The sequence below is a fragment of the Elephas maximus genome, chromosome 19 (genome assembly GCF_024166365.1).
Source record: "Elephas maximus indicus isolate mEleMax1 chromosome 19, mEleMax1 primary haplotype, whole genome shotgun sequence".
NCBI classification, from domain to species: Eukaryota; Metazoa; Chordata; class Mammalia; order Proboscidea; family Elephantidae; genus Elephas; species Elephas maximus.
This window is the reverse complement of record NC_064837.1, coordinates 51,453,940-51,481,621: the sequence shown is the minus strand read 5'-3', so window position 1 is coordinate 51,481,621 and position 27,682 is coordinate 51,453,940. Positions and strand designations below refer to the sequence as shown.

Genomic DNA, 27,682 nt, shown 5'->3' with positions numbered 1-27,682 from the left:
AATGACCCAATGAACAGAGTTGGAGAGTATCTGTTTCTCCAGACCCTCATCATTGGATGTTACTAAGTCTTAACCTCTGCCAATTCAGGAGGAAAAAACTGTTTTAATACGTATTTCTTTCATTGTGAGTTTAACCATCTTTTCATACACTGGACACTTATATATTTTATTTTGTGAACGACCTCCTCATTTTATTATTTTAAATTGACTGATACACATATTGTAAATATCTTCCACAGTTTGTTGTTTGTCTTTTGACTTTTACAGTACTTTTTGCCAGAGTAGTTTTAAAATGGTCAGTTTTTTCTTTTATTGCTTCTGGGTCTTATGTCAGGCTTAAGATGATAAAATATCCATATTTTCTTCACTTTTTTTCATTTAAATTATAAAGAAAAGGGAAAATATCAACTAAAATGTTTACATTGCTTATTTCTAGGAAGCGGGACTGGAAGTGATTTTAATTTTCTTCCTCTTACATGATTTTCCCTAAAATCTCTACAATGAACTACATGACTCTTTTAAAGAGGAAAACAGGCTATGCAAATGGTGTTTTGTTAAAAATTCCTAATTTCCAAGTGAACCATTTCAATAACAGGCTGGAGTTCTAATTCCACTGGAATCATCTGAACACTCGTCCCAAACAAATAAACAATCCTAAAGCCACAGCATGGGTTTGGGCTGGAGTTCATGACTGAGAGACTTTGGGTAAGTCACTGAAACCTGTCTTTAAAATGCGAAGACCCCACTACTCTGTAGGGATGTTTAAGCTTTGCAGCTAACTGAAAGTGAAGTGCCTGCCAACATGATGATCAGTTGTTGTGTGCCATAGAATCAATTCCGACTCGAAGTGATCCTATGTGACAGAATAGAGCTGCCCCACGGGGTTTCCTAGGCTGTAATCTTTACGGGAGTAGATCACCAAGTCTACCTCCTGCAGAGTTTCAACTGCTGACCCTTTGCTTAGCAGCTGAATGCTTAATCACTGCACCACCAGGGCTCCTTATCATGGTCAATAATAGCTGTATCTTCTTCATAGTGGGTTTGATATTGGAAACAGTAAAAAATTGCTTGAAGACACATCTGAGTAAGGTTATTGTTGCCAGGTGTCATTGAGTCAATTCCAACTCACAGTGACACTAAGTACAACAGAACGAAGCACTGCCTAGTCCTGTGCCATCCTCAAAATTGTTATGCTTGAGCCCACTGTTGTAGTCCCTGTGTCAATTCATCTCATTGAGGGTCTTTTTCACTGCAATGTCCTTCTGCAGGGACTGGCCCCTCCTGATAACATGTTCTAAGTATGTGAGACAAAGTCTCACCATCCTTGCTTCTAATAAGCATTCTGGCTATAGTTCTTCTAATACAGATTTGTTCATTCTTCAGGCAGCCCATCGTATATTCAATATTCTTAGCCAACACCATAATCCAAAACCATCAATTCTACTTCGGTCTTCCTTATTCATTGTCCAGTTTTAACATGCACATAAGGTGACTGAAAACACCATGGCCTGCGTGATGTGCACCCTAGTCCTTCAAGTGACATCTTTGTTTTTCAACACTTTAAAGAGATCTTTTGCAGATTTGCCCAATGCAATGCATCATCTGATTTCTTGACTGCTGCTTCCATAGGCCTTGACTGTGGATCCAAGAAAAATGAAATCGTTGATAACCTTTTCTCCGTTAATCATCATGTTGCTTATGGGTCCAGTTGTGAGGATTTCTGTTTTCTTTATGTTGAGGTGTAATCCATACTGAAGGCTGTGGTCTTTGACCTTCACCAATAAGTGCTTCAAGTCCTCTTCTCTTTCAGCAAGCAAGGCCGTATCACCTGCGTATCGCCAGCTGTTGATGAGTCTTCCTTCAATCCTGATGCCCCCCGCAATCTTCTTCATATAGTCCAGCTTCTCCAGTTATTTGTAAGTAAGGTAGGAGATTCAAACTGGACCATAACATTTGAGGCATAAAGCAAAGTGTGGCTCATAAGCTTATAAAGCTCATTAACTTTCTCTGAGGCAATTCTAAAAGAAGAAGTATGCATACATTTTGAGCTTTCCCAGGGGCTTACCTTGAAGAGAACAACACTTACCTGAAAGGCTTTTATAAAAATGTTTTATTTAAGATAACAAATAATCTTTATCCATACCTCTCTGTTCCAGGTCAGGGAGTCAGTCCTAGGTTATAAGCTCTAGGCCAGTGGTTCTCAACCAGTGGAACTCACAGACTTTGTGACACCCATGGTTTCATTACAACAACTGTGATGTTAAGAGAGTGCTTGCAAATATGTAAAGGTTCACCTTAAAAAGAACAAGTTGGGGGCTTAAGACAGAAAAGGTTGAGAACCACTGCTCTAGGCAACAGGGGCTGTCACTATGTAATTATCACTCTATGGCACCTAGCACAGCACCACATGCAAGGATGTACCTGTAAATTCTGATGGGGCCCCTTGCTTGGGAGTCAGTGTCTAACCTACGTCTTTTAAGGTACTGATAGCAGTTTCATCACCCAGGACTATGGCAGCAGAGGACAGCAGAGGGATCCAACTCTTCCATCTTGAAGTAATACCAGTGGAGATCATCGATCTAAGCTGTTCCTACACATCTCTCAGCTGAAAAAGTGACCCTCAGTCACAATAAAACAGAGCCTCCTTGTTACCTTCACAGACTGATCCTGGCCTGAATCGGTCTCACTGCCTTTTTCTTTCTTCTTTTTTTGTTTCTTTTTCTTCTTTTTGGCTCCGGTGTCATTGGCTGGACTCAAACCACTGTAAGACAAAGTAAATACTGATGCAGGGTTTTAAAAAATCATCTGTTTTGAGCAACACTGACAAAACAAAGAGCTTTCTGTGGAGCCAGCCCTTCCTTAAACCCCACTGGCTTCAAAAGCTGACTGGAGAAGCCAGGTCCCACAGGGGCATTTGGAGGACACCGGCAAACCACTCTCCTCCCCACTCCCACCCCCTGAGCCTCCCAGGGATGGAGTGTTGGGCAAGGAATGTCCTATTTGCTTGAAAGGGCCTTTTCCATTCTGGCTGGGTTGGTGTGCTTATTTTCTTTAGATTGCCAGGCCGATGGCACCAAAGGCAAACGATACTTGTTAAAAGGACGTTCACATCAGCAACACTCCCTTAGACCTCTGAAGTTCAAAGGATGACAGCCAAAAGGCAGCAGTAGTCTTTTTGGAATGTTTTGCCCTGCCCCCTCTCCAATCCATTAGGTTTACTGAGTTTCCTCAGCTGAATCTAAAGCAGAAAGCAGTATGGAAAAGGATAGAAATGACAGTGAAAAAAAGCAGTTTAAAGTTTCTGCAATCTGTGTCCAAAACAGTCAAACAATCGTGAGAAATGCCCAAATCAGGCCCTCAGGATGGTGGACAACTGTCAGCTGGCTCAGGCTGAGTAATCACTACAGGAAAAATCCAGCACCAGGGATCTCAGAAAAATTCAAAAAACCAATCAACAAAACACCCAAAGCACCCAGCTACTCACTCGGCACGTGAACAAGGTGAATATAAGTCTTCTTCGTGCTACTTCCTCACAGAGCTCTACATAACATACCCAGTGAATGCAGCAACAGCAGTTTCTCAGCCACATTTATCAATTCCTATAATACTTGAATATACCGTGTACTGCCAAAAGAATGAACAAATCTCTCCGGAAGAAGTCCAACCAGAATGCTCTTTAGAAGCAAGGATGGAGAACTCTGTCTCACATACTTTGGACACGTTATCAGGAGGGGTTAGTCCCTGGAGAAGGACAACAAGCTTAGTAGAGGGTCAGCAAGAAAGAGAAAGACCCTCAACGAGATGGACTGACACAGTGGCTGCAACAAGGGGCTTAAGCATAAAAATGACTGTGAGGATGGCACAGGACTCGGCAGTGTTTTGTTCTGTTGTACATAGGTCACTATAAGTTGGAACCAACTCGATGGCACCTAACAACTAATGACATACTCTTTTATTATCATTTCCTGTACTGTATCTCAATATTTTTGAGATACAAATCATGTATGATACTGTTTCTTTGACATTTTCCACTCATTCTTTTCTAGATGTTTTCTCCCACTTCTTGCTGATTTGGTCTTCCTCTAATTTTAGGGTAACACTTTTGATTCTGGGTTTCCTTCATTTTATTGATGAATTTTAAGGTTCACCTCACAGCTTGCTTTCCAGTTACTACTGTAGTTTGTTGGTTTCTGTCATGTCCAAACTGAGTTGGGTACTTTCAGTCTGGGAGTAATGCCTGATGTCACTCTGCCATCTTTCCTGAAAATCTTTCATTAAAAAGACAAAACTAGGAGACCATGATCATTATAAGTACTATTTAAACTTTATTCTATGATTCAAAAGCTTTCAGGGTCTTAAAATGCCTTAGGGTTATTACGAATACTAATTACAGTAAGTGGGACTCTATGTAGAGAAGACAATCTGTAGCCAAGTGCTGACATTTCCTTTTGTAGAGTATCTTCAGACTCACCTCTTCCTCCTCCTGGCAGGAGCACTTGTGTCCAGGTTTCATGACCTCACACTGGGACTAAAGTAATCTCCACCCTTCCCTGGGTCTCCCTGACTTTAGAGTCTCTCTGGATCATACTGACCTATGTGCAGTTGCAGGACTCACCTCTGTGAAAATGGCTTCCCATGTGTCCATCCCAGGCTTTAAAAGCTGCTTAACTTGGAAGGTATCAAGCCCAACCTTTCTCCAGGCACATCACCCTCAGTTCCCATCCAGCTTATCCTACTGCTGGATTTTCTACCCCACTGCTCTGGACTAACTGTCCATTACCAGTCTGGCCTGACCTCTCGATGCCCTGGTGCAGAAAGAGTGTGAAGTCAGGGAGATCCAGTAAAGGCTGGACGTCACTTTAGTCCAAGCATAAGGTCACAAGTCCGGATGCAAGTGGTCCTCCTAGGTATTATATTAATGGAACCCAGGTGGCATAATATGGAAGGAAGGCTGGTAACAGCCAGAGGGGGAATAAGGTGAACTCCTTAAAACCTGATGCTCAGCAAAACCCCCAAGGCGACGGCGGAAAACAGGAACCACAAGTCATTTATGGCCTGGAGATAATTTTTTCCTCTTAATAACTCATTTTTTTCATCACACACAGGCCCAATCGCAGACTACAACTCTATGTGATTTTCTCATTCCACAGATACTCTCAGTTCAGATTATAAACAGCGTTGTAAGATTTAAAACTGGTTGATGTTAGGAGACAAAGCAGTGTGTCACTGTCAAGTACAGCTTCTAAGTCCTTGTTCATATCGGCTTAGGGAATGAATTACCTAGCCCCTGTATATGAATTAGCATAACGATCATTCTCATAATTCTTTCAAAGAAAGAATCATGAAGTTCAAAGTGAAGAAGTGCTGTGTATTAACCAATGGGATGCTTACTAAACACTGTTTCACATGAGAAAATGACTTTCTTCAACTTTACAAGTCTTTACAAGTGCACATAGCCACTAGACAAACTACCTTCCTGACCTGCCATTTGCTCTCGCTATTCTGTGGAGATACTTCTGTGCAGCCATCACCTCGTGGAGCCCATTTCTGATGACAGATTTGGAGCTGAACCCTTGTTCTGTGTCACGTATTACCAATACAAGTGCCTGACAAACTCCAAGTCCTAAACTAAAGCCAAGAACTAATTTCATTTTCCGCATATATATTTTTTCTGAGTATACTGGCTTGATTTGCACAAGCAGCTACAGAGCAACGATCCTGTTCCAACTTGTACACCAAGCACACAGACATTAAAGGGAACAAAGGGAAATTAAAAAAAAAAAAGTCGTTTTCACTGAGCTACCAGATATAACACCATGAGAACACATTATGAACTCAAGATAGTTTTAGAAGCAATACCCCCCAAACAGGAAAACAACTGAGTCAGAAACTGTAAGAAGCCTGCTGGGGTTAACATTCAAAATGATTATAATCAATTCAATTATTCATAAGAAAACAAGTTTAGAAGCCTTGAAGTAGGACTTCAAGAAGCATCCTTGGAGGATAATGGCCTTAATTTGGATCTGGGGAGCACCAAACCAGAGTTTCCCACAGAAGCCACGCTACACCTTCTCCAAGAATTCAGAATTGTTTTTAAAGGGCCCTAAGGTCCACACTGGAGCCCTGGTGGCACAGTGGTTAAGAGCTATGGCTGCGAACCAAAAAACTGGCAGCTCAAATCCACCAGCCACTTCTTGGAAACCCTTTGGGGCAGATCTACTCCGCCCTGTAGGGTCACTATGAGTCAGAATCAACTCGATGGCAGCAGGTTGGTTTTTTTTGGATTAAGGTTCATATAGGAGGCCTGGTAGTACAATGGTTAAATGTTCAGCTGCTAACCAAAAGGTCTGTGGTTCAAGTCACCAGCTGCTCTGTGGGAAAAAGATACGGCAATCTACTTCATAAAGATTACAGCCTTGGAAGCTCCATGGGGCAGTTCTACTCTGTCTTATGGGGTCGCTATGAGTTGGGATCAATTTGATGGGAATAGGTTTGGTTTGGCTTGGTTTAAAGTCTATACTCACTGGGTGGGTATCCCAGGGTATGCTGAGATTCTGCAAATTGAAACAGAAATCTCTCAAAGATCTCTGTAAACCTCAAGTCCCCTTAACATCCTTCAAACTGAGGTTGGCCAGAACTAGAACCTTGGAATACAATAAGTCAAAGTCCAATTGCTCCATTTGCTTTTCTAGTTGATTATGAAATCAGCCTCGAAAATAAAGAGAATTAGGTGAAATTTGCCTTTCTTGGTGGGTGCCTGTCATGAAAAGGGAGATGGGAGTCCATACAAAAATTTTGACTTATATCCTCCCAGCGTAAAGTTGGTCAAACCAAGTCATTAATGACCAACTTGGTGAATATAGGACTAATCAGTAGAATGACAGACCCAGGAACAGGTTCTGTCATCTTCCAATGAAAGCCAGAACATTCTAAGTTCAAACATATTAAGAAATCCTATGGATGCCCTTAAATAAAGTCAGGGCTAGGCGATGGATCTGGAAAACAAATCTCTGTACTTATTTCTAAAACAGAATGCAGTGCCAGGGTGCGTGAGTGGGTGGGAGGGAAGGGCAAGCTGACAGAGAAGCGGCAGGAGCACAGAACTTCCAGACAGCATGAGCCGTGAAGGTCCATAATGGAGGCCTCCCCTCAATTCTACTGGATGACAAATCCACTCCAAGGCATGTGGCTGAGAAAGCAGCTATCAGATGGGAATGCAAGCTAAGCCAGCAGTGCTGGGTGCAATCTCAGCGCCATCTGGCTTAACCTGTTATTTACAGATGAGGAAGCCATGGCCCACAGACATCATCTAACCAACTAATCCGGGGACAAGCCACCAATCTGAGAACTTGAGGCCACCCTTCCCCAGACACTAGACTCATTCCTATCAGAATTTATATGAGAATTCTCCAAAGCCAAAAGAACGCTCATTCTGTTTCATCACGTGGGGCCCTTGAATGAAGTTTTATTGTAGCAGAAGTGCAAGTAACTACACATAATGAGGAGAGTGACCCATATTTTACCTAGAAAGCCTCCTCTGACTACTCTAGCTCTCACTGATCACTGTTTTAAAATTAAACCAAACTAGCTGCCATCAAGTAGACTCCAACTCATGGTGACCCCATGTATCAGACGAGAACTCTTCCGTAGGGTTTTCAATTGTTGATTTTTTCCAGGGCTTCAAACTGGTTCATTTTTGGTTCAATCCCCTGCTGAGAATTTGCGTTTCCATCCCCAGATATACTGAATCAGAATCTATATTTTTAACAAGATCCCCGGGTGATTTTTACAGATACATAGGAATATGTTGTTAAAATATCTTGTTAAAAATGTACATTCTTATCTAGGGTGGAGGTGGAAATTCTCAGCAGAGGGTTGAACTGGACCCTTTGGAAGCCCTGTTTTTATCAGCTGTAGATTGCCAGGTCTTTCTTCCAAGGCACCTCTGGGTGGACTCAAACTTCCAACATTTTGGTTAGCAGCTGAGCATGTTAACCATTTGTACCACCCAGGGACTCCATTTTAAAATCATGGTCTCATAAACAATTTAATGGAAACCCTTGTGGCATAGTGGTTAAGAGCTATGGCTGCTAACCAAAAGGTTGGCAGTTCAAGTCTACCAGGTGCTTTAATACCTTATAAATAATAATGTGTGTTTTCTGGCTTCCCAATGAACTTAAAAAACTTTCTGAACATAAAGACCACTATACACCTCTCAGCTGTGCTGAGCACACAGTAAAGGGTTCCACAAATACATGCCTGACTGAAGCTTTTCAGGCATAATAGACTAAAATAAAACTGAAAAGTCAGAGCCCAAAAGAGGGTCAGCAAAACATCTTCAGTACTGTTTTCATAGGACAGCTGTGTTACTAGTTTATGAAAGCAGTGGAAATGCTGTGCTCTTTTGAGCCACTGGCTGAGATTTCAAATTTTCAACTTTCTTATTCATTCATTGTCTCCTCTCCCTAGGACCTGTCCTATTTATTCCTACAAAAGTTAAAATACAAAAGCTTTCCCGTAACTATTTCAAATGGCCTCAATGTCTTAAACACAGCTCATGGGGTTAGTTTTGACTGAGATCAAAAAGGGTTCAGAAAAAAAATTCACAACTTTTGGTCACTTGTTTCCCACCCCTGTAAACTAGGAGTTCCTGCTTTAGGATAAAATTCACATTCACCACAGAAACTAACTAAGATAAAATTAGTTTCTAATACCCTTTTGATTCCACCTTACACACCAGGAAATCCTTCTGGCAAGTCAACTTACTCATGAATATAATACGGTTATCAGCATCCCTATTAGCACTCAGAAAGCCCAAAGAAAGGTAACTGAAGTGGCACTTACCAGGTGGAAGCCACAGGGTGTGCAGAACGCACTATCAGCTGCCTATTCTCTGTGCTACCCTGGCTATAGAACTACTCAATGCAATAATGCAATATCCAAACTGCAAATTCCCACTAACCAGTTACTTATATTTAAAAATGCTTGTGAATCCTAAATGACGAGAAAAACAAAAACACTTCACTACTGCCATCAGGGTGTCCTAGGAGGCCTGTGAAAAGAACAGCAGGTTGTGCCAAGGGATTACAAAGATTATTTTTACTCCCATCCTCTACCCTCCCTGGATAATTAGCCAGAGTCTCAAGGGTGAATTCCTTTCATAAAGGATAACCATTTTCAGGGTCACGAAAGCTCTGATATACTAAACTGTTTAAAACAGGAATGAGACAAAAGTATAGAATCCACATCCTTTGGCTTTGTTCGGTGAGCTAGGCTGACCTGGCAACTCCAAGGTCAAATCAAATGCTGTTCAGAGACCACTGCCAGAAATTTTCTGAGCAATGACTCAACGCTGGCAGCAATTTCACATACTAGAACAACCTCTGAAAAAGATACTGCCTATCGAGGAGCTTTTAAAGGGGCCAGCCATCTCTATCACTAACTGGCTCCCGAGTTGGAGAAAGTCCGTGGGTTGCTGAATGGATCCAAAACAGGACTCATACTGCTGCAGACTCAGGATGCAAAAGTCAACGCAGAGGGAGAGGAATCCACTAAATCCTGAACGAACCTTCTGAGATGTAAAAGGGAAAGGCGGAGGTGCCGATTCCGAGCCTAAAGACTAAAGCTAAACCATAGTCTTTATAAGTTAAGTCTCTATGAGATAATCCATGTCAAAGGCGTAGCACAGTGCCCAATGCAGTGATAACAGAAATAGATGACATTTACTGAACCCGTAACAATAGTGAATCCTCACGTGCCTTATAGTCAGAAGTACTAGAAAATTTTCTGAAGCACTGACCTTGTTGAAGAATTTTAGTTTAGTTTTGCTTTTTGGCACTTTCAATAGAGAACACCATGTTCTGTGTGCCTGAAATGCAACAATCACAAGGGCACCTTCTTCTAGTAATTAGAAGAGAAGCTTGCAGTGCAAAGTAAGAGTTTCAGATAAAAGATTAAAGAGGAAGAGCTACAGAGGCATCCCCCTAAAATTACTAAACTCTATGGACTCTGCAGGGAAAGAGTTAACTGCAGACTTAGTAAAGCTGAGAAATAAATGGGTGAGCACATTAGTTAAACAATGTGAAAAATCAGCAAAACGAGTTTGCCATGAGCAGCAGCCTCCCTGAAATAGGCTCTCATTTACTTTTCATTTCTTCTGCTTTCCAGCCTCTTCTTTTTGAAGCAGCTCTTGATTAGTGTCTTTTTTCACTTCTGCTTTGATCTAGTTTTGAAAAACCAAAAGCTGAAGGGGAAGAATAAAAAGGGACTAAAAAGATTTCTTCTTTCCAAGAGGTAGATGCAGCTATAAGCCATCAAATGACTACGGAAAGAATCGCTCTTGGAGAATCTAAAGAATAAAACAAAAGCAAGTCAGGATAGCTTTATGGAATTTACTTTCAAAAAAGACCTTTCTTTTCTCTTTACCTCATGATCCACAGGTAAGGAAAATTTCTAAGAATTCATGTTAACTGTCCCTATCCACGCAGTAAGAGCAGGCCAAAGAGGCATTCTTTATCAAAGGGCTCTTGCTTGACCCATGGCTTACTCACATCTCAATGGTATTAATGATGCTGCAAAATAAATTCCAAAAGAATCCTAGGAACAAAATAGTCTAAAAGTTCTCTCCTGTTCCAAAACACCCAGATAAGCTGTGTTACCCCCAAATTAAAATCTACAGCCAGCAATTGTTCTTTAGCAATACTTCTTGAAAGCCTTTCACTAAAAACAAACAAGCAAATTAAATCATATAGATGAATACAGGCTTTTAAACAGCCCTTTGCTTGCTCAGAACCACAGAACTACAAAGATATACAGCGTAAAATGATTTTACTCTGATTCTCCTCTCAATTGCTGAGAGTAACATGTCAGGCAAGTAACTGTGGGAAAAATGCTGACCTCCTTTCCTGTTGAGTATATTTTTAAAAAAAATAGCTGATAGAAAAAGCTGTAGACAGGTACATACATACTATGCATACAATGTATATGCAAGCACTTACGTATATATATACATTTATCTGCGTATGTTAAGCTTTATACACAAATATTTATGCTTATTTGATTATGGAGGAAATACATGCTAGAAAAGAATTAAACTTATACATAAAGAGACATAAGAAGCTAGCACCAACTGCATTTCCTGTTAACCCAGTGCATGAATGTAACTCATCTCAGTGTAAAGCACTACGAACTCATTCTGAAAGAAAATCTTAAAAGAATAAGGGATAGTTTTAACTCCCATTAACCTTTATTGCATATTGTACTTTACAGCTTCTAGCATTAAGAGAAACTCCTTTTCAATTCTTGTATGACTCTAAAAACATTTTAAATGGCATTAAGACAGGAACCACCACCCATCTGTCAGTTTATCATACTGTGGTTGCTCGCGTGTTGCTATGATGCTGGAAGCTATGCCACCAGTATTTCAAATAATAGCAGGGTCTACCATGGTGTACAAGTTTCAGCTGAGTGTCCAGACTAAAACAGACTAGGAAGAAAGGCCTGGCGATCTATATATGAAAATTAACCAATGAAAATCCTATTGATTCCAAACAGAATATTATCTGATATAGTGCTGGAAGATGAGCCCCCAAGGTTGGAAGGCACTCAAAATACACAGCGGCTGCAAGGATGGGTTTGAGCATACCAACAATCGTGAAGATGGTGCAGGACCAGGCAATATTTTTCATTCTGTTGTACATGGAGACTCCACGAATTGGAGGAGACTCAACAGCAACTAACAACAAAGACAAAAACAATTTCAAGAAGCAGAAGCTTCTACCACAAATTGAAGGATCCTTCATTTCCACTGGTTTGTCACAAAAACTGCAGTAAAGCTTACGACGAGGTTATTTTGGGGGAAAAAAATTGTGTACGTAAAAAAAATCTCACATCCTTCCATTCAGTGAGGGGAAATGAAATTTCTTTAACATTTGGGTCAGCCACTTGACACCTGCCATTCATTCATCCAGGAAACACTCAATAATGCCCACTAAATGTGAAGCATCTCAAGGCCACAATCCCTTTTCTCAGGCACCTTACAACTGGGTGAAGTAGGGACCCAACACGTTATACAAAGTTATCAAATATGTTATTTAATTGGAGCCCTGGTGGTGCAGTGGTTAAAGTGCTTGGCTGCTAACCAAAAGGTCAGTCATTCGAACTCCTTAGCTGCTCCATGGGAGAAAGCCATGGCAGTCTGCTTCCATAAAGGTTAATGCCTTGGAAACCCTATGGGGCAGTTCTGCCCAGTCCAATAGGGTTGCTGTGAGTCAGAATCAACTGGATGGCAGTGGGTTATTTAATTACTGTTCTGATAAAAGCTATGAAAAATACAGTATGTGATAAAAGCAGGGAGGCAGCTAGGGGAAGGGGATGGGGAAGATTTGAAGGAAGAGCAGGATGCAAAGCCAGAGGGTTGCATTCCAGATGTTATCTCATTTAATCCCCACAAGTCTAGGTTAAGTAACTTTCCCAAGGTCACACATCAAGTGTCAGAATGAGACTTTGAACCCATGTATGAATGACTCCAAAGTCCATGCTTTTCCCACCATGTCACGCTGCTTCTTCCCCAAACCTCCTCTGACAATTAATTGAAAAGTGTTGATTCTACCTCAGATTCTATTATCTAAGTGCCAGAATCGGACTCTCTCCTCCAGGCTGGGTCCTCTGTTTTTCACAGACCTCTAGATTTTGGATGCTAATAAACTTAACTCAACCAGACCATAAACATACAAGCCCAATTCCTACTCACATGGACCCTATAGGACAGAGCAGAACTGCCCCATAGTATTTCCAAGGCTGCAAATCTTTTTGGAAGTTGACTGCCACATCTTTCTCCTGTGGAGGGACTGGTGGGTTCAAACCGACTACCTTTTGGCTAGCAGCTGAATGCTTTAACCACTGCCCCACCAGGGCTCCTTACCCAAGCCACAAGCATGTACAAAAACAACAACAAAAACATCTCCAAAGTTTTTTTTTTTAGGCTGCCACTTAGTTGTACCATGAACACAAAACTTTCTGCCAGACAGTTTTGCAAAGTGATTCATAGCATGTAGGGAACAAAACCTACTGAAGAATTATAGACACAGATCACAGCAATGGCTTAAGCAGAGAAAACTCAAAGCACACTACGCAAAGAACAATGAAAAAGTCATATTTTCACTTCTGAAATGACTTTCACATTCAATAACTCTCGTCTCTGACTCTAACCTCTACCTAGGAAAGCTGCACTTTCCCTTCTTCCTGTTCCTACTTCCTCTTTCTTAGCTCTTCTAAGGAATCTCAAACTTCAAAACAAGGCTTTTATTACATTAGAACTGTTGTGAGTTACAGCAACAGAACACAGTCTTATAAACCTAAATTTGGCAAGCTACCTTTCCCTCTATGTTCTTTGTGTGAGTTTTATGCTCTTGGAAGAACATAAAAGCTATAAAGATTCATCACAACAAGCAGACTATAAACTACTTAAGTAATCCTTCACTCTCCAGTCCCCACTAGGTAGCAGAATTAAGAAAAAAAAGAAAGTTTCCAAAAACCTCAACCTTCTTCTCTGGGACTACCATTAGCACTGCAAATGACAAGCTGGCTATGAAAAATCAGACTACCACAGACTCAGAATTATACAGCCAAAACAGTGTCTCACGACTAATAATATATATGTGAATATAGTAGATTAGGTAGTGGTTAAGAACTATGGCTGCTAACCAAGAGGTCGGCAGTTAGAATCCACCAGGTGCTCCCTGGAAACCGATGGGGGCAGTTCTACTCTGTCCTATAGGGTCGCTATGAGTCGGAATTGACTCAACAGCAACGGGTTTGGTTTGGGTTTTTTGGTATAGGGTGCCAGTCCCCATAACAATGTGAAGAAAGAAGAATGATAGGCTGTGGCTTAAAAGAACTCAATACTCAAAAGCCTGATGCATTTCTTCTTCCCAAAGAAGAAATGCAGTTACTAGTAAGCAAGACTCTAAAGTATAAGATGCAGTATTAAATCCACAGTTTCCAAACTGTCCGAGAAGCAACATCACTCAATTTCTCGAAGCTTGAGGCTACTTCGCAAAGTTAATAGAGCAAGGATGTGGGAAGACCTAATTACATTGTTCAGGAAACATGAATTATTTGGAGCAACGGACACCGTATAACTCAAAACATTATCATACAGTAATTACCTAGGATTTTTAAGGCCAGTATATATTTTAGGATTCTCTAGTAGTAATATTTTACAATATAATTACGGTTTGTATAGCTTGATGGATTTCCTCATTGAAGGGGAACTAGAGGAAATGTTTTATTATTCGTTTATTGCTAATCAGTCTGTTCATACAGTACCTCTACAGGTAACGTTCCCTTTGAACTGTACTGTCATTGGATTGCCCCGGGTTGTGCCATCAAAAACCATCGTCCAAATTGTTCTTTTCCTCAGACGCACCTCAAGCACACGAGTGGAACATCACACAGAAGAACTTTTATATAATGGAAGTATTGAATGTCTCCGGCCCTCGATATACTGAACACCCACCTTTGGTGAATGACAAAAACGGCAACCAATCGCCAGGCAAGATCCCAATCCCTTAGCCAATAAGAATACAGGGGTGGGGTTAGACTAAGCTCCCGGTTACTTCCCCGCACCCCAAAAACCCAGGTTGTGGGGAGACTGGACGGGAACTGAACTCCGAGGATCTCGTTACCCCCGGTTGTAGCTGTTGTCCTCCTCGTTCTCGCAATCGCTGCAGTGTTCATGGCCGTTTCCGTTCCCTTCCATCATTTGCGGCGGCGGAGGTGCCGGCGGCTTCACTGCTGTCTCACTCTCGTCCGCCATCTTGAGCTGCGAGAGCCGAGCTCCGCGCCGCGCTACATGCGGAGTTCCTATTGGACGAGAGAAACTTGCGTTATCTTCTGGGTTTTGTAGTTTTTTTGCGGATGGATGGCCCGCAACTAGGTGCGGCTTATTCCCTGAAAACGGAAACGAGTGGACTACAGTACCCAGAAATCATGGGGGGCGGTGTCCTCTATATTGGGCGGGGCAGCAATACCCGGAAGCCCTAGGTGCTCGGCCGCGCTTTAGGGGAGAGAAGGGCCGGGGTGACCGCTTGGCATGCTAGGAATTGTAGTTCGATGGTAGTTTAGGGTTCCAGGTGTGGAGGCTTCAAAATCCAAGGTTTGACCTCAGCCTGCCCTTGCTATTGCCTAGGCCACAGGTAAGCCGTTATTGGCTGCCGTTAAGGACCGTTACCATTCCCGGGTAAGTGAGAGGGCCAGCGGCCGGTGGATGCGACCCGTCCGGAGCTCGCATGGTTCGGGCCTTGGAGGGGACTTTCCTGCAAGAAGTCCGGTTGGCCCCTGTCCGCTTTCCTCCCTCGGCACACTTGGCAATCTCTGGTCGTTGGTAGTTCAAGGCCTCGCGAGGCAGGAGACCTGACTGCTCAGCCGGGCCTCGTCGCTTCTTGTCCTTCACGTGCTGATCTCCACTCAGCCTTTCTGCACACATTTTCCCTTTCTTTCTCCAAAACAGCACTCCACAACTACTCTTTACTGAGCACGTGTATGCCAGGCACTGTGGTAAGGCTTTTCATACATTCTCTCATTTTATCCTCTCAACAAGCCTAGAATGCGGATGATATTATTATTTCTCTTTTTCACAGATGAAGAAATGAGGCCCAGAGAGATTGGTCACTTGCACACAGTCACAGAGCTAATACGTGGCGAAGTCAGTATACAAATGGGGATTTATCTGCCCCTAGGCCTTCTGAATTCTTTACCACCACAAAAGTTCCAGTGTCTGATATGCACATCTACCCAAGGAAATCTGTTATTAGAAGGTAATTGCAATTTTTTAATTTATTTGTAGCCTTGACTGAATGCTTTAGTCCCTTGGGTCTCACCCCTGTGATGGAGTAATCTTTGACCTGGGTACTGAAGAGAGATTCCACGGTTCCATTCTTAGAGGTTTCCTATTCAGGTTGGGTGTAATGGGTGATGAGGGAAGGACTAAACCAAACCAAACCCCTTGCTATAGAGTCGATTTCAACTCATAGTCACCCTATAGGACAGTAAAATTGCCCCATAGCGTTTCCAAGGAGCAGCTGGTGGATTCGAACTGCTGACCTTTTGGTTAGCAGCTGGGCTTTTAACCACTCTTCCACCAGGGCTAGTTCTATCATCAGCTCTGTGTCCAAAAAGGGAAATGAATTATGCCTTTGGGAGATTCTCGACATGGGAAGAAGGGTAGGGTGGGAAGAAACAGTTCCCATCTAACTCAGGAAATAAAACATAGAGCTAAATATAGTCAACTCTTAGTTTTCGTGTGTGTGGCAAGAGCAGAAGTAAATGTGGTCCAAAGCAGTAGATAATCCCCATTTACATTCGACATTGGAAGGCAGTCAGAGACCCCTGCTCAGGCTGAAAGCTGTCACTCATGCTCATCTCTGCAGGGCCAAGACTACTTGTCAACATGATGCCTTATATGCAGCCGCAGGAGATCAGAGATAATAAATATAGTAAATAATAATATAATACATGATAAATAATATTAGAGCCTTTCATGTGTTGCCATCCTCGTTAGTATAGTGGTGAGTATCCCCGCCCGTCATGCGGGAGACAGAGTTTGATTTCCCAACGGTGAGGCAGATGCCCTTTTGGGAAACCCTGGTGGTGTAGTAGTTAAGAACTACAGCTGCTAACCAAAAGGTCGGCAGTTCGAATCCACCAGGCACTGCTTGGAAACTCTATGAGGCAGTTCTACTGTCTACTCTGCCCTATAGGGTAGCTATGAGTTGGAATTGACAGGAACAGGTTTTTGTTTTTTTTACTTCTGTTAGTTGGATTTAACTTTTCTAAGTGTTTTCACCTATCTCAGCTCATATATTTGACCTTGTGAAGCAGATAAGGAAGTGGTGACTTGAAAATTGTACTTGGAAAAAAAAAAAATCACAGTAGACCCAGTTGCAGAGCTAGGACCACATCTGATATCCTAATTCCCACAGATAAGCAGAGGTTGAATGAAGGCTAAGGAAACATGACCAAGGAAGAATGATTATGGGGAATGAGACGGTACTTGTTTCTGTGTCCCTGCTGTTCTTGCAGTTCAAAGCTTAAGAAGATACTCCGCCTTGTATTTCACTGTAAACTGAGCAATTTTTTTTTTTTTTAAACTGGAGAGACTTTCTGGGAGGTAGGTAGACAATGTGGCTGACACAACCAAGCTCAAAACAAAGTTCTGGAGTCCAGCACCTCCAAGAATTTTAGAGTTAGAACAGACCTGAGGAGCACCTACTCCTCTCTCTCTCTCAGGATTTTTCAAGTGGGAGTTCTCCCTTATATTTTGTAGGATCAATGAGTTGTCTATAATAAAATTTAAATTTGTTTTTAAGAAGAACTTGAGTACCTGTGATCACTTTTTTCAAATGACCACTTGATAACTGTGATTCTGGTGCCTAAGCTTCCATTTGGGTTTACAGTGACATTGGTACAGAATGATCACCCAAAGCAAAGCAATGTAGACTTTCCTAAATTGGGTCTACAGATATTTTCTTGGGTTCCATTAGTTCTCATATTTGCTTCTCTACACTCCCATATAAAAGAGAGTCTTCCACTTTTCAGACAGCTCCAACTGATGGAAAGCTGGCCAAGTTCTGCCCTACGGAGTTATGCAGAAATATATAATCCTGTGTCATATGTTGTAAGATATTTTCCAATTAGCATCTGGTTCCCTAAAATTCTTCTCTTGCCCAAAGCAAACATTCCCAGTTTTCTGAACCCCTCATCACACTAGAATAGCAGACCCTCCCATCTAGCCCTGTTGGCTCTTCCCACCGTACATTCTGGCAGGTACATCATATGAAGGTTGTAGAGTACAGCAGGGCCCAGAGGGTGGCTGAAGGACCTGCTGGTGAAGTTCTGCAGATTCTGGAGCTTGCTCCTACTGTGGACACTTCCATCATCCCCTCGCAGGTGTTGTTGGAGGCAGTAGACTGGAGTGAGTGATTAAGAGCTCAGTCTCCAGCATCTGGCTCCCTGGCTTCTAAATCCTGGCTCTACCTCTGACTTAACCTTAGGCGAGTCACTTAACTTCTCTGAGCCTCAATGAGACAATGCATGTAAAGCACTCTGAGACAAAGTCAATACCCAGTAATTGTTTTCCTTCCCAGGAGGTCAGCATTACTGCTGTGGTAACCAAAGAAAAGCTTTCTCATGATGTCCATCACAGATCAAGGCCCTTGCTGTACTCCCAGCACATCAGAGATACCCTTTCTTCCAGTGGGCCTAGGAAGGCATGAGCCAGGTTGAGGTTCATGTAGTCAACCTTTTGGAGCACTCACAACGTGTCAGACCCTATGGCAGGAACTGGAGAATCAGAAATAAAAGAACATAGTCCCTGCCCTGGGTTCCCGCTAGAAGCTGGTAGGTACAGAGACTGACAGTAACAATACAGCACCATGAGAGAGTGGGGAGCACAGGGTGTAGTGGGAGGTCAGATGAGGGACCCTTAACCTGGGGAAAGGGAACCCGGGGGAAATGAGAGCTGAGTTTTTGTAGGGGAAGCATGCAAACGGGTAGACATTCTAGGCAGAAAATGTGATTGTCCAGCTGCCTTAGAATAGGATGCTTTTGAGGTACTGCAATGAGAATGATGCGACTGGAGCTTAGAGTGTGAGGGGAATTTTGACAGTTGAGACTGGAGAGACAGGCAGGAATTGGACTATGAAGGGGTAAGGATGCTGAGGAGTTAGGATTTTATCCTGAAGACTCATGGGAGCCCTTGAGGGATTTTTAGCTGGGAAGAGACATGATCAAATTTTTGTGAAAGAGGGATGATACTGGACAGCACTCTGGCTGTCCTAGGGGAAGGGTTTTCCCCCTCTGAAGAAGAACAGGGCTAGTGGGCTCAATTGTGAAATAAGGGATGGGGAGATAATCTTTGGCAGTTTCCTGTCTCCACTGGAACTCCCCTTCAGGAAGGGTACCCTTCCTTCCTGAGTCACTGCCCCTGCTGGATCTCAGTTTACGTTCACTCATTCAATACATGAGCCTGGAGTACAGTGGGCCCAGCCTTCTGCTCAGTGCTGTGGGATTTAAGAAGGAGTGTGCCAGGCATTCCCTGTCCAGAGAGCACAGTAAAATCAGGAAGACTAGGCACACTTGAAGATAAAATAACAAAGCCTAACTGCATGTGATTAGATAACAAATAAGCCACATAGATAATAAGTCAAATGGTGAGGGGGGAAAAGGTGTTAGAAAAGGCTTTCTGGAGAAAGCAGACTTTGAACTTGGCCTCCAGGCTGTTTAGGCCATTACAGGTGTATTAGTTATCTAGTACTGCTATAACAGAAATACCACAAATGGATGGCTTTCACAGACAAATTTATTTTGTCACAGTTCAGGATGCTAGAAGTCCGAATTCAGGGTGCAAGCAGGATCCAAGGGAAGGCTTAGGTCCTTATCTCTTTTGAGCTTCTGTCCCTGGGCAATCTTCATGTGGCTTGGCATCTCTCTTCCCCCAACTTTGCTCTGCTAGCTTCTTTAATCTCTTTTATATCTCAAAAAAGATTGACTCAAGATATATCCTATGCTAATCCTGCCTCATTAATATCACAAAGACAACCATTCCCAAATGGGATTATAAAGCAGGCATAGAGGTTAGGATTTACAACACTTATTTTTTGGGAGGAAACCCTGGTGGCATAATGGTTAAGTGGTACAGCTGCTAACCAAAAGGTTGGCAGTTCAAATCCACCAGGTGCTCCTTGGAAACTGTATGGAGCAGTTCTACTCTGTCCTATAGGGTCAGTGTGAATTGGAATGGACTCGGTGGCAATGGGTTTGTTTGTTTGTCTTGGTTATCCCTGGACGGGCCCTGGTGGTACAGTGGTTAAAGGCTATGACTGCTAACCAAAATATAGGCAGTTCGAATCCACCAGCTGCTCCTTGGAAACCCTGTGGGGCAGTTCTACTCACTATGAATCAGAATCTACTCAACAGCAACAGGTTTTATCCCTTGGGTAGGCACGCCATAGGTCCGCAATATTTGTTGAATTAATTAATGACTGAGTGAGTGAGTGAATGGCAAGAAAGGAGGATAAGGCCTTCAGGATGGGGGATTTAACAAGCAAAGGCGGAGCCGGGAACACACACAATATAGTTACTTTTTATGTTTGTGCAGTGCTTTGTTGCTCACAAAATGCACGAATACACTGTATCTCCTTTGATCCCTACCATGATACTGTGTGGTGAGCAGGGCAAGTATTATTCCTGTTTTACAGTGAGGAGCCAAAGAAAAGTTCAGTGATTTGTCCAGAGTTTCTTAGTTGCTATTCAGTATGGACTTCAGACCTGAACTTGAGTGTTTTAACAAAGCCTGGTGCAATAACTAGATTACTTTCCTCCTTCTCCTTTGTGAAGGGGAATGTATGTCTGGTGGGACTTTATCTTCTAGTTGATAAGGACCTATGGGAGGCTTTTTTTTTTTCTGAAGTTTTTTAATAGAGGATAAATATTAATGGTATTTGTGAGGCACGATATAAGTTTAATTGCATATTAATATTTATTTAAAGTAAACACGCAGAAAATAAATTTTAAGACTCGAGTCAAAGATCCAGGAGTCAAAGGAGTCATCTCTAATGGACTCAGTTGTTCATCAAACAAAACTCGAAGCACCCCTGTGTCCCAGGCATCATGTTAGATGCTAAGGACACAGAGGTGACTGGGATGCAGGTCATTGTCAGGAAGAAGTGGGATCATGTAAGCAGCTAGAGCCAACTCAAAGCTTGCCTGGTGAACAAGGGATGATATGTGTTTGGGCTGAGAAAACTCTTGATGGCATCACCTCAACACTGCTAAGGTGAGCTTCAGTACCAGACGGTGCCTGGGTTGAAGCCCTGCAGCAGCCCTTCAGCCTTTGCTCTGCCCCTGGTAAAGGTTTAGTGGGTGTTGGCAGGTTGGACCCCAAGGACGTCTACTTAGAAGCCAAACCCTCACTCGTATACCAATAGCTCACGATACTATAAGGCAGTACCTGGGAAAATCAGGATCATCTGCAAGGATTTCCTAACAATATGCCCCAGGAAGATCCTGATAATTTGGGAGAAAGGGCGGACATGTTCTTATCCCTATCACTGCCGTGGTTACTAATGGGAGTCTGGGTATCCCTCTTATGTGTCAGGAGTAGGGAAAAGGTTGAGAACCACAGAACTAGGTTATCTGTAGTTTGGCTTGAGGAAGGGGGTGGAGCAGGAAAGGGACTGGGCCGTGAGAACTGGCTCTATGGAATAGGGATTAGACTTGTTCTTATACGGCCTTATGGAGTAGAACTAGGAGAGAGATCATCTAAGAAAGAACTTTCTAATTGCCAGAACTGGACTTTGAAGAGCATAAAGCTGCTTTGAGAGGCAGTGAGTTCCCTGACACTGGATGCATCCAAGTACAAAAAAGATGGGAGAAATGACAAGTATAGATGGCCGAGATGACACGGAAGGGATTCAAACACTGGGTGTTTGGACCAATCGACCCGTGGATCATGAGACATTATTGGGTGAAGGCAGTCAGTGCTGTTGGAGTCAAGTTTTCAGAGAAAGATGTTAAGTTCCTTTATTCCTCAATGTATTGAGTTCTTGCTATGCCAGGCACTGTTTTAGGTTCTTGGGATATAGTGGTTAAGATAGACAAGATTCCTATTTTAAAGGAAATAGAGAGCAAATACTGTTTCGGGAAAGAGAAGGAAGGTGGGATAGGAGTTAATTAAGGATCACTATGTGTGAGATGAGATACCATTAGATGCTTTATGTATTTCCAGTTCTTTTTACAGCGCTACACAGTAGCAATTATCTCCACTTTAAGAATAAGAATATTCCCTGGGTGGCAGAAAAGGTTAAGTGCTTGACTACTAGCCAAAAGGTTAGTGGTTCAAATTCACCCTGTAAGGCAGGCTGGTAGTCAGCTTCGGAAAGGTCACAACCTTGAAAGCCCAATGGCGCAGTTCTACTTCTGCACGTACGGGTCGCCATGAGTTGGAATCAACTTGACGGCAACTAACAAGAAACAGGGTGAAAAGTTAAGGGACTTGCTAGGAACAGGATATGGGCTGTGCTGGCAAAAGGCTTTATATAATAAGGCAAATTGATTAGCTTCTAAACATCAGTTTCCTCTTGTGTAAAACAGGGATCATGACACAGTATCCAACTCAAGGATTAAATGAGCTAGTAACTAGAAGCAACAACACAGGACCCAGTACAAAGCGCTCAATTACTGTAGCTATCATTACCATCGCCAGAGGCTACACAACAGGGAACGGACAAGCCTTTATTTGAATTTAGACTGCTCTAGAGTTCAGTGGTTAGAGTTAAAAAGGCTCAGGCTCCGACGCAGCGGTACTTTGGACCTCTGACCGCCCGCCCTCTGTCCCACAATATCGGGCCACGCCCCTCCCCGCCTACCTCACCGGCCACGCCCCTTCCGGCGGCCGGACTTCCGGTCCTTCCGCGCGCGCGCCTCCGAGGCCCCGCCTCCGCCGCCGGAGCTACCCAGTAAGCGAGGCCGAGATTGGGCGAGTGGCGGCAACTCGGGCCGGGCCAGAGGCCCTTGGTACGTAGCGAGCCGCGCGGGCGGGTGAAAACGAGCCGGGCGCGGGGGAGGGGGCGCCGCGGACGGCGGTGAAACCCGGTTGGTTTGTTCCCCTCCGTCGCTGGGCTCAACCAGAGGCGCTGTGGCCGCGCTGGGTTGGCAGCTAGCCTCTGGGCGCCCAGAACCACCGCCAGAGGCGCCCCGGCCGTGCCTCCTGGTGGGGCGCCGAGTCTGCGCCGTTTTTAAAAGCCTTGGTTACAATTTTTCCAGCAAATACTATGTAGCACACCGCGTGTCAAACGCTTTGTATCCACGGCTCGTTCCTTCCCACGGACGAGGCCTGCCCCTGGCCTTCACAGCAACCGTACAAAGCCAGATGTTAAAAGGAAACGAAACGTCTACAATTAGAAAGCGACGGAAATGAAATTGTAGATTCAAAACAGGTGCCAGTCCAAAGCGCTCTACACTTTCGAACTTTGTGATCAGACCTAGATCTGACTTTTGAGTCCAGCCTCGACCACTTACTAGTTGTGTGACCTTGGGTACCTTTCCGACTCAGTTGCTCGCTGAAAAATGGGAATAATGGTACTTATTTTACAGGGGGAGACCCTGGCGGCGTCGTGGTTAAGTGCTACAGCTGCTAACCAAAAAGGTCGGCAGTTCGAATCTACCAGGCGCTCCTTGGAAACTCCGTGGGGCTGTGAGTCGGAATCGACTCGGCAACACTGGGTTTGGTTTGGTTAATTTCACAGGGTGAATGTGCAGTGCTTTGCTGAGTAGCGACTGTCGTGCTGAGTGCTCATCTTCGCTTTTCAAACTTCGTTTCTCGTCCGCTTCACCCAAAAGAATGGGCTGGTTTTAAAGTTTTAGTGAAAGCCCCGAGGCCTGGGAGGAGGCTCAGAGCTGCCATTCGTCCCCTAGTGAAGAGGGCCAGCAGACCGCAGACGAGAAGCTTCCCAAATGAGGCGTTGGCATCCCTGATGTTGAGTCTGTTTTTGAAGTTTTCAGACTTTCTGTCTCTTTTAACTATGGGGAAATTATCGCCCGAGTGGACTTTGATATTAAGTCCTAATTCTGAAGGCGAAGAAGGGGAAGGCTTTGAATTCCTTTTACTTTTTTATTTGGGTGGGGCTGATTTTGCCTGAATAAATCCGATTGACTTGGTGGGGGGGGGGGCTGTGGGTATAGGCCTGGGGCAATGGGTGCATTGTTCTAGAGGGATCTGGTTGATGAAGAGAAAGTGGACAGTATGATTGGGGTAGTTCAGTCTTAACCCGTTGCAGTGGAGCCGATTCTGACTCAAAACGACCCTGTAGGACAGAGCAGAACTGCCCCATAGGGTTTCCAAGGGTTTTTTTTTTTTTTTTTTTTTTTTTGGTTTAATCTTTACCGAAGCAGACTGCCACATCTTTCTCCCACAGAGCTGAACCTTAACCACACTTTGGTGTTAGCTTGGGCCCTAAATTCCCATCAGATCCTCTTCTGTATACCTTGGGCAAGGTCTGAATGTGTTCTTCTGGTGATGTGTTAAATAGAGGGCTTCAGGGTACCTATGCCTTAGGAGGAAAGATGAGGGCTGCTAGCTGAAGGAAGCAGGCAAGCAGTGAGCTTAACTTTGTTTTGAAAACTATCCATTCCCACATTTTTAGGTTGACAACTAAAATTTTTCTCTGAAAGTTTCAGTAGTTCCAAAGGATATGATTTCTGGTTAATTGTAAATAACTGACATTTTAAACTAAAACTGTTACGTCATCACTCGTTTAAATGTGTGCAGTGGACTCTAACACCACAGCGATTTGATTTCCCTCCTCGGTTTTGGGGGAAAAAATTCACTAACCAGTGTTTATTTAACAGTTGAGATTTTGCATTGTTCCTTTTTCCTCCTCGAACTCATATTTGCACGGCAGAAGTTTTTTCTAGCGTAGTAGATTTTATGTTTGAAAGCCTTAGGGTTATTGTCCTCTGCAATAAAAATATATTCAAAAATTAAAATCTATATTTTCAAATTTGTGTTGTGATTATAATATTAAACATTTCCTTTTGGATTGGGTTATTACAACAATTAGTACACAATTGATCAAAACAACATAAATACATTACAAATTTTGATCATTGTTAAACATAAGTTTTATTGGAAATGCTTCTCTTAATAAGCTGAGTGGTTTTGTTTTTATTCATGCATCCATCAATGTATATTTGCTTGAATGAAACAGCTATGTTTTTGTTTGTTTTGTTTTTATAGCGTCGAAAAAGTTTGTTCATGTGAATAACTACAGAGGAGTTGAAGGCAGTTTTTTGCAGCAATGTCTCAATTCTTTGAGCACCTGAGTTATCGGACAAAAAAAACATAGCCATCTATCATCCAAATCAATTGTTAATGATCCATAAGTGGAAAGTTTTTTTTAGGCCTTCCTTTAACTTTGTCACCAGGCCTTCACCATTCTCAGCATGGAGACTAATATTTTAAATAGGCCCTTTATGCTGCCCAGGGATTTTTGCACCGTGGGACAATGCATCTTAGTAAGATTTGGGATGGGTGGGTACTTAATACCTGTCTGGAAGACTGAATGAGGGTGAAGGAGAAGCTGGGAAAAGAGCCTGCAGGCAGTTTCCCAGGCAGGTCTCTTTAGGGATGGCTGTGGAAGTTGGGAATTTCTTCCCCTTCGTGCCTTTGTGCCCCTTGGAAAGCTTCTTGCATTCCCCTACAGGTTCTCATTCCCTAATGCGGAGACCAGCTGAAACTACCGTGGGCAGATAGATATATCTAACTTCTTTTAACTTCTATTTCCTCATCTTTACAGTGAGAATAAATCAAAACACTTTATTGGGTTGTACTGATCAGAAGGGATCAAGGATGGCCTTGCACATAGAAAGTGCTCAAGTAGTGGCTATGTTCCTACAGCAGTTCCTGCTGGCTCAGAAACTCACTTTCCTAGGCACACAGTACCTCAGTTTCCTCACTGTGAGCCCAAGATAGTGTCAGCCTAGGAATGTGGTGGTGGGAAGTGATGTGGAAGAGATTTTGTGATTCTCACAGTAGATTTCCGGAACAGGTACGTTATTTTATGATAACAATAGTTAATGTCAAGTTCCTGCTTACCCATGAGCTAGGCACTTTGCTGGGTGTTTTATGTATTCATTCAACAAATGTTTTTTGAGGTCCTTCTACGTGTCAGGCCCTGTTGTAGGCATCTTAGATACAGCAGTAACCAGTTTCTGGAGGAGAAAGGGAGATTAATAAACACATGGTGATAGGTTGATAACATGCCATGAAGAAAAATGACACCATGAGGAGAATAGAGTAAAGTGTGTATGCTATTTTCTATACTCAGGGACAGTTTTTCTGACTAGGTGACAATTCGGCAGAAGGGTGCGAGCTGGGCAGCCCTCTGGGGGAAGAGCTTTCCATGAGGAGGAAACAACGTGGCCACAGGCTGAGGTGGGAGTGTGCTCAGCCAGGTCAAGGAGCACAAGACCAGTGTGGCTGGAGGGGAGCGACCCGGAGAATGGCGAGAGGTGGCTGGGTGGCTGGAGAGGATCTAGCCTGCATTTGTCACGAAGTACTTGTAAAGTTCTGTCAGGACTTGACTTTTTTTTTTTTTTTTCATGGAGACCCCATGTGACAGTAGAAATGCCCCATAGGGTTTGCTTGGCTGTAATCTTTTTTTGTTGTTATTGAGAATATACACAGCAAAACATACACCAGTTCAACAGTTTACATGTACAATTCGGTGACATTAATTACATTTTTCAAGTTGTGCAACAATTCTCACTCTCCTTTTCTGAGTTGTTTCTCCCCCATTAACATAAGCTCACTGCTCTATAAGGTTCCTGTCTAATCTTTCGAGTTGCTATTATCAATTTGATCCCATATAGTTAGGACTTGGCTTTTACTCAGAGTGAGCCATTGGAAGGTTTTGAGCAGAGGGGTGACTTGCATTTTTAAAGGATCACGCTGGCTGTTGTGTTGTGAATAGACTGTCCGGGAGCAGAGAGAGCAGCTGATGAATCACTCAGGAGGCTACTGCAGCGATGTAGGAGCAAGATGATGATGGAGTACAGATCCGGGGGTGTCTGGCTAGGTCATGAAGGTGGGAGGTAGAGTTGGCAAGGTGCGCTGGTGGATCAGATGAAGAGGGCGAGAGAGGAGGCAGACAGATGCCAAGGTTTTTGGCCTGAGCAACTGGAAGGATGGAGTTGCCATTTATGAAATGGGGTAAACTGCAGTGACCGTGACATGCCTCACACTGAATTGGAGAAGATGAGGTGCCCGTGGTGTCTTATGTCACCTCATTTCATCCTGGCAAGACCCCCTTGTATAGTCACATTCATCCCATTTTAAACTCAAGGAAACACGCTCAGGTTGCTGAATTGCCCAAGGCCACACAGGTAGTTAAGGGGCAGAGCTAAGATCCAAATCTAGGGCCCTCTGACTCAGAAGCCTCTGAGAGTTGGTGTTGTCTGTGATCCTTTTGCTGCATAATAACAGCGTAGTAGTCCATCCAATCAACCTCCCTGCCCACCTATAAAAGCTCCCTAAGTGTTCCTTTGTGCTGGGAGAGTGTGCAAGTAGATGGAAGAGACCTGTTCTTTCCCTTCCCTTGGTGTTGGCAGGTGGTGGGGGTGGGGGGAGGGTGGAAGACAGAGCATGACTGTCCACACCTCCTCCTGGGCTCCCTCCACATAACTGGTCACTTGGAGGAGGTGGAATTTAATAGGCCAGGCTGCATGGAGAGAACTTGGACTCAGAGGTTTAAACAGCAGCCTCTCACCAATAATGAAAGATTAGGAGCAGGGAAACTGTATATAAAAATAGCAGTTAATAGTTAACTGGAAAACAATATATTTTTGCAACCACTGGTTCCACAATAAAATAATTGGGTCCCAAGGCAGGGAATGACTCGTTTTCATGAATGATTGTATTGATCATTGGAGCAAAACAGATACATCCCCTTTGGAAAGCAATTCAAAGGCGAAGCTTCTGGCTGGTCAGTGTGCCCAGTGTGAAACCCTGAGAGGCTTTGAGAGGAGGAGGAAGTAAAGCTGCAAGCTAATGAGGGAAAGAGGTCCTGGCCCCCGTACAAGCAGATTTGGGGCTGTTGACTGGGAAATGTGAAGCAATAGAACG

At 43.3% G+C, this 27,682-nt stretch overlaps 2 protein-coding genes across 6 annotated transcripts in view; one reads left to right on the top strand and one right to left on the bottom strand.

Annotated features, from left to right (window-relative positions):
- The window catches only part of NMT1 (N-myristoyltransferase 1), a 28,451-nt gene extending 13,595 nt beyond the window's left edge, over positions 1 to 14,856 (bottom strand). The window contains exons 1-2 of one of the 2 annotated variants that reach the window (XM_049859609.1): positions 14,688 to 14,856; positions 2,653 to 2,761 (exon numbers count right to left, since the gene is read on the bottom strand). In XM_049859609.1, the coding sequence (XP_049715566.1) occupies positions 2,653 to 2,761; positions 14,688 to 14,818 (240 nt within the window). In that variant the 5' untranslated portion in view covers positions 14,819 to 14,856. Of the gene's footprint in view, positions 1 to 2,652; positions 2,762 to 10,144; positions 10,931 to 14,687 lie in introns of those variants that run through there. The other variant, XM_049859611.1, reaches the window with a different exon arrangement.
- Positions 14,857 to 15,060: 204 nt separating this feature from the next.
- DCAKD (dephospho-CoA kinase domain containing) overlaps positions 15,061 to 27,682 on the top strand; it is a 30,372-nt gene continuing 17,750 nt past the window's right edge. Inside the window, exons 1-3 of one of the 4 annotated variants that reach the window (XM_049860230.1) lie at positions 15,061 to 15,197; positions 15,512 to 15,558; positions 15,642 to 15,818. The gene's annotated coding sequence lies outside the window, so the exon portion shown is untranslated. Of the gene's footprint in view, positions 15,242 to 15,511; positions 15,559 to 15,641; positions 15,819 to 22,374; positions 22,576 to 27,682 lie in introns of those variants that run through there. The other 3 variants (XM_049860229.1, XM_049860231.1, XM_049860228.1) reach the window with 3 other exon arrangements.